The sequence below is a fragment of the Sinocyclocheilus rhinocerous genome, unplaced genomic scaffold (assembly GCF_001515625.1).
Source record: "Sinocyclocheilus rhinocerous isolate Xijiao unplaced genomic scaffold, SAMN03320098_v1.1 scaffold2135, whole genome shotgun sequence".
NCBI classification, from domain to species: domain Eukaryota; kingdom Metazoa; phylum Chordata; class Actinopteri; order Cypriniformes; family Cyprinidae; genus Sinocyclocheilus; species Sinocyclocheilus rhinocerous.
Genome location: NW_015653505.1, coordinates 160,695 through 167,093, shown reverse-complemented (window position 1 = coordinate 167,093; position 6,399 = coordinate 160,695). Strand labels below are relative to the sequence as shown.

At 34.4% G+C, this 6,399-nt stretch overlaps 1 protein-coding gene across 2 annotated transcripts; it reads right to left on the bottom strand.

Moving 5' to 3' along the window:
* Positions 1-216: 216 nt before the first annotated feature.
* Positions 217-5,946, bottom strand: LOC107716437 (dnaJ homolog subfamily A member 3, mitochondrial-like). Of its 2 annotated transcripts, XM_016522886.1 has the most exons (12): positions 5,726-5,946; positions 4,579-4,712; positions 4,412-4,495; positions 3,124-3,321; positions 2,888-3,040; positions 2,661-2,808; positions 2,523-2,587; positions 1,496-1,624; positions 1,294-1,409; positions 1,117-1,214; positions 856-1,007; positions 217-612 (listed from the first exon to the last, which is right to left on the bottom strand). In XM_016522886.1, the coding sequence occupies exons 1-11, from the start codon at positions 5,925-5,927 to the stop codon at positions 901-903; spliced, it is 1,434 nt and encodes a 477-aa protein (XP_016378372.1). In that variant the 5' UTR covers positions 5,928-5,946; the 3' UTR covers positions 217-612; positions 856-900. The 2 variants fall into 2 exon arrangements, with proteins under 2 accessions (XP_016378372.1, XP_016378373.1); XM_016522887.1 differs by lacking the exon at positions 856-1,007.
* Positions 5,947-6,399: the final 453 nt, after the last annotated feature.

Sequence of the window (6,399 nt, the reverse complement as noted above, 5' to 3'; positions counted from 1 at the left end):
CTAGACTATTCTAACGATAAATCATGGTCTTTCACATCTTATTAGTCTTATCTGTTTTTATTTTATGATTTCATTTTTTAGTTAAATCCATTTCAAGAAAATATGTTTCAATAAATAATAATTTTAGCAGACATGTAATACATTTAAAAAGACAAATGTAAAACAAATGTATTCAAGGACTACATATTTTATTTATCATGTAGTCACAGCTGAAGGGTTGCTAGCAATGCTTATTAGCCTTGACCTATATTAACAATAAAACATAGCCTTTCGTGTTAATATTAACAAACAGAAATGTAATAAAATTATTAAAATTATAGCGTATAACAAAACAGATTTCTTTTGACCATTTATTCAGACATTCCCCATTAAAACATTATATACCAAACAGCACAGGTTAGACATGTCATCCTCAGGCTGAGAACTGGCAGAGGTTCTGAAAGCTTTGCTGTTAATCCATGATTTTAAAGGATCAAAATTAGTTTAATGCTGATGTGCCTCAGCAATTAATCTGTAGGAGCAGATTGGAGATGGTGTGGAGTGATTGGAGATGTCCTCTGCTGGGTGAATGCGCTTTTTTCTTGTACTCATTTCATACTTCTTGTTTTTGGCCTTAAAGTAGAATAGAAATACAAGATTGTTTACCTGGATAAAAACAACTCATTTATACTGGACATTTTCAAGCCTGAATATTCTTAATTTGACTCATGCATCATGTATAAAAAGACACTTAGGTAAAATTACAACCTATTCTCAAAACTTGCAGTAAGACAATGGGTATGTGTAGTGTTTCGTTTCTGGACATTAGATATTGAATATACAAAACTAGAGCTTGAAATTCCTGTTCATACACACCAAATCTACACTAAAACATCACAAGACTGCTGCCTTCCATGATCTTCAAGTGAACATCTTCTTCAGTTTGGAGAAAAATCCCCCTTCCTCTTTCTCTGGCTCTTCCTCTCTGCTCTGCCCTGACTCTGAGGTCTGTCCGGCCTGAGAACTACCTGAATAAAAACACATTTTGCAAAACAGCTGAAGGAAATTAAGTCTGAGGTAAGTGATAACTTCCCTTTTATGTTGTCTATGTGTGTATGAGGGTGTGTGTTGATTTACCTTTGGCTGGTCTGGTTACTCCAGTAACAGTTCCTTCCACATCCATCTCATCCTCTGCATAACTGAAGAGCAGCTTTCTCTGCCTGTTTGTCAAATTCCTGTAGATAATCCATGAGATTCATTAGACAAACAAACTGGATGTGCATATGTGTGTGTGTGTGTGTGAATGCCTCTTACTTAGGAATTTTGATTTTGATATATACAAAATGATCTCCATAACCGAAGCTATTCACACGTGGGATGCCTTTTCCTGCCAGTCTGATCTTGTGGTCTGTCTGAATGCCTGGAGGAATCTGCAAGAAACACATTTCCTTTTAGTCATATTATTCTGTGCCAAGGCACAATTAAAGCCACAATAAAAGTCCTTTTATTTTCTAACCGCAATGTCGATGGTGCTGTACAGGCCCTGTGCTCTGGCTGTTCCTCCTAGTATCGCCTGTGCTACTGAAATCATCACATCAGAGTGGATATCAGCGCCATCACGACGAAACACTGGACTCCTCTGGACCTGCAACATGGGAAGAGATATACACACATGTAAGTTGGAATAAAGTAATATAGACAACTAGCAATTTAATGGGAATCATTTATGAAGAAAACACTAAATAAATGTAGAGAAAATAAACTACTAGTATAAAACTTAGTAGTATAACAAATTGTGTCAATTAAAATCAAACAATTCTAATAATAAAAAATAAAGGCTAGTAATAATAGGCAGTGTGAAATTAGAAACTTACAATTTAATATATAGGGACGAACTACAAGAATAACATTAAGCAAGTATTATTAAAAGGTATAGTAAAAGTGAAACAACTATAGAGAAAAAAACAAAACAAGTAGTATAAAATGAAATGAAATATAACAAAACAATAGTGTAAAACCAGTACACTAACTGGTAATAATTACCAAATGTAATAAACGGGAATAAATTATGACAAATAAATATAAAAACACTACTGTAAACTAAAAAGCAGTGTAAAATTAGAAATTAATATAATAAATAGGAATAAATTATGATGATGACACAACAGTTACTAAAAGGGGTAGTAAAATGAAAAAAATCAATACGACTAAATATGCCAATATTTGTGAAAAATTATCATGCTATGGCCCCAAAAAGTATGTTTACTTAAAAAATTTTTTTTTTTTAATGTTACATATCAACTTATCAAAAACCTGTTATTATAAATAAACTGTTTTAATGAAAGCTATTACAAGCACGCTTTCCAAGAAAAACATGATAAAACCCCTTTTTTTACGTTTTAAATTCATAATTTTTTAGATATGTATAGTGGAACATGTCCATAGTTCATGTGTGATATAAGGTGTCCGAATATTTTAGGGATTTTTGTTTTTTTTTAAAGAAATTTGGGCATCAGGGGTTCTATCTGGAAAGCAACACTCACTCTGAATGTGATGTAAATGTATTTCTTCCCGACTGGCACCTTAACTGTCTGTCCGTCTTCTATACCTGTAACATAATGACAACAGACAGTCAGTACCCCATACATTCACCTCGGTTCACCAAGAATACAGTCACACACCTGCAGGCACAGGTACCATAACGGTCTGTTTCTGTTTGGTTTGTCCAGTTCCTCGACACATGATGCAAGGAGTGATGATGATAGAGCCCCGCCCACTGCACCGCCTACATGTTGAGCGCATCATAAACGGACCTGTGTTTATAGACTCCTGCATAAAAGAGTAAATTATGCAAAAAATGTAAAGACAGTAAACGTAATCGCTATTACCATTGCTATGGCGTCCTCACCATGCCAGTTCCATTGCAGTAGTGACAATGTGACACTTTAGTTCCCGGCTCGTGACCTTTTCCGTCGCAGCGAGGACAGACGTCATCTATGTTGACCGTTATCTCCTTATTCACGCCTTTGGCAGCCTGCATGAACGTCAGCTCCATCACAAACTATGGAGAGAGAGAGAGGGTTCAGATGGTAGTTTAATGAAGAACAAACACAAATGTGGGAAAGCTGTCGATGTGTGTCTCACTTCAGGTGCCTGTTCGAACATGGAGTTGAGGTCACCGAAGCCACGCCCCCCAGTGAACTCTCCAAAGATCTTCCTGAACAGCTCTTCTGGGTCCACGGTGGCCCCGCCTCTCCAGTACTGCTGCTGCTGCCCACTCGCACCCGGACCGGCAGAACCGTACGTGTCATACTGCTTCCTCTTCAGCTCATCACTGAGGGTCTATTCACACAGAACGGCATAAACACACCTTATTGTGAATTTCAAGACAAAAATATTCAGCTACATATTACACATTGAAAAACATTTTTTTCTTTAAAATAAATAAATAAAAATGATAATAATAATAAAGTATTTTATAAACAAAAAAATTATTATTTATACACTTACTACCATTAAAAATTTGGGTTCAGTACATATTTTTTAAAGAAATTAATAATTGTATTGAGCAAGGATGCATTAAACTGATTACATTTATCTTTAAAGACATATAACGCTACAAAAGCTTTCTGTTTTAAATTAATGCTGTTCTTTTGAACTTTTTATTCATAAAAATATTTGGAAAAAAAATAATGGTACACAGTTTCCACAAAAATATGTTTTTAATAATAATAATAAGAAGAATAACAAGAATAAATGTTTCTTGAGCACCAAATCAGCATATTAGAATGATTTCTGAAAGATCATGTGACACTGAAGACTGGAGTAATGATGCTGAAAATTCAGCTTTTCATCACAGGAATAATGTACATTTTAAAATATTTTAAATAGAAAACAGTTGTAATAATATTTTACAATATTATGGTTTTTACTGTATTTTTTGATCAAATAAATGCTACGATAATTTTTTTTTTTTTTTAAACCATACAAACCCAAAACTTCTGAATGGTAGTTCAATAAATATATTAAATATATAGATAGTTATATGTATTGTATTATATTTTGCATAAAGTCCATTTTTTTTTATTGTAAAATTTTAATTTCAAAGATTATTACTACAGTAAAATAATGTTAGCAATAAATATACAACCAAAATTAAGAGTATGTAAAAATATTTTACACATTTTAAAATTTACATTTTGTTTTCAATGCTTTCACATTATAATAATGATATTCCACAGGAATGTGCTTAATTGTCATGAAAATTGTCACAATAGAAAAAAAAAATGGTACTGAAAATAAGCTTAATTTTTCTTTAAGCAAAAAACAAAACAAAAAAACAAAAACAATCTGGGGTAAAATAAAACCAAATTAAACCATAGAAATGTAATTCAAGACATTTAGAGGAAAAATTAATGTTAATGTCCCTTACCTCATAGGCTTCTGCCAGCTTGGCAAACTTCTCTTTTGCGTCAAGGTCATCTGGGTTGGTGTCTGGATGGTATTTCTTGGCTAACTGGGTGAAAATACTCACAGTGTTAAAGTCCCAGTGAACCATCTTTAAAAAATATGAAACTTATGTCACAAGGGTTGTCAAACCTGGTAGTAGGCTTTCTTAATGTCTTTCTGAGAGGCAGTCCGAGGAACCCCCAAAACATCATAGAAGTCCTGCTGATGGCAACCAGAAGTAGTGTGGAAGAAATGAGAGCTGAAAACACTGTGGCTTCTCAACACTGAAAAATACAAACACACAATCAACATTAACCTGGACGAATAGTTGCTAAAATAATTGTATTAGTTGTTGCAGAACAGTAGATAAAATGTCAGCTGAGATTTTTCAGCGATTTTTTTTCCTGCAGTTTACATCATTACGCCAGTAGGTGGTGACAGTTGTATTCGTTTTTTTTGTTTGTTTTTTTTTTGTACAGGTGTATTAGTGATCCATTTTTCTGAAACATTTTAGTTGGACTTTCGTATAACTTTTTTTAAACATGACTAATTACTAATTTCAGATGATTCTGAGAACATTAAAACTGAGCATTCCCATAGAGTTTGCAAACAGAACATTCCCATAACCTAGAAAAACTAGTTTTTTTTTTTAACATAAAAAAAACTGGATGTTTTGAGCGTTCAGCAATAAAGTTTTCATAACTTAAACAAAACACCAGCAAAATTCTAGGAACATATTTTTTGTTAGCTGGAACGCTAGTATGTGGTTCAGAATTCATTCAGGAATGGAGCGAGTCTTTATGATTGAATCATCGAATCATTCACTCAGCCAATTTGTTCAAAAACACTGATTCATTTAGTGACAGTTGTACTTCTCGGAGGCTCGCAAACATGTTGTTGATCCTGCAGTGAGTTTGTTTGGAATTATTTTCTTTGGCGGGGCAAAAACAGACATATTGTACCTAAAAGGTAATTAAGTTACTCAACATGAACCTATTATTCAGCTAATATTACACGTTTAGACTTCCTGTAAATTAATGTGTGCCTACCAAGTTACCCACATTTACGGTAGTGACAATAACTATATTTTTACCATGGTACATTTTTATAAGGACACTTACTGGCAATAATGTAAGTCTATTACTGGCATAATCTCTTTCAACCTTTCTAATACCACTGACATATAAGGCCAAATACGTCCACAACAGTGTGATATGTTGGACCTGATGTACTAATGCAAAACAATAAGCTTGTTCTATTAACAATTGTTAACTACTTGATCACATAACCAGCTCACCTGGTACCCTGTTCAATGTCACACCTCCTCTGTGCCTCCAGCAGCTTAAATTACTCTCCTTCACATAACTGCGAATCCAGCATATCCTCAGAGCTGCAGTGTCTCCGTGTCTAGAGGTCTTTATAAGCGCACAGGTGCTGCGAAGTCCAGGTAAACCGCTTGACAGCCAGCGTGCAGTACAGCGAGCACTGGAGGCTGCCATGTTTACATCGCTCTATGGGTCGGCTGTGCACTGCGCATGCGCGTGGAGTGTGGTTTTTATTTACATCTGCTTTGCGGCTTTTCACCACTAGATAGCGCGAGATGAACACAGTTTGGGGAGTCATCGCAGACGACAAAAGCTTTGACATTTTGTATGTACTTCAACATTAATTGCAAACACTATAATAACCCTATAAATCCTACTGTGTCATATTTTAATAGGCTACGCACAATTCTAAAGCCTCTGAAATATTAACATGATTAAAATTTCGCTGAAAAACCTGTTGCACACAGTTTACTACATGCCTTCTGTCGTCTGATTAATAGTGGGCACCTTTTTAAGAAGTAAAAGGCCGTTTTAGTAGCTCAGTAGCTTTAGTAACTCATTAATATTTATATTATATTAATTAATATTTCAAGATGAACACTGACTGAACTGCAAGCAACTTAGGTTTACTTGATTATCCATATTT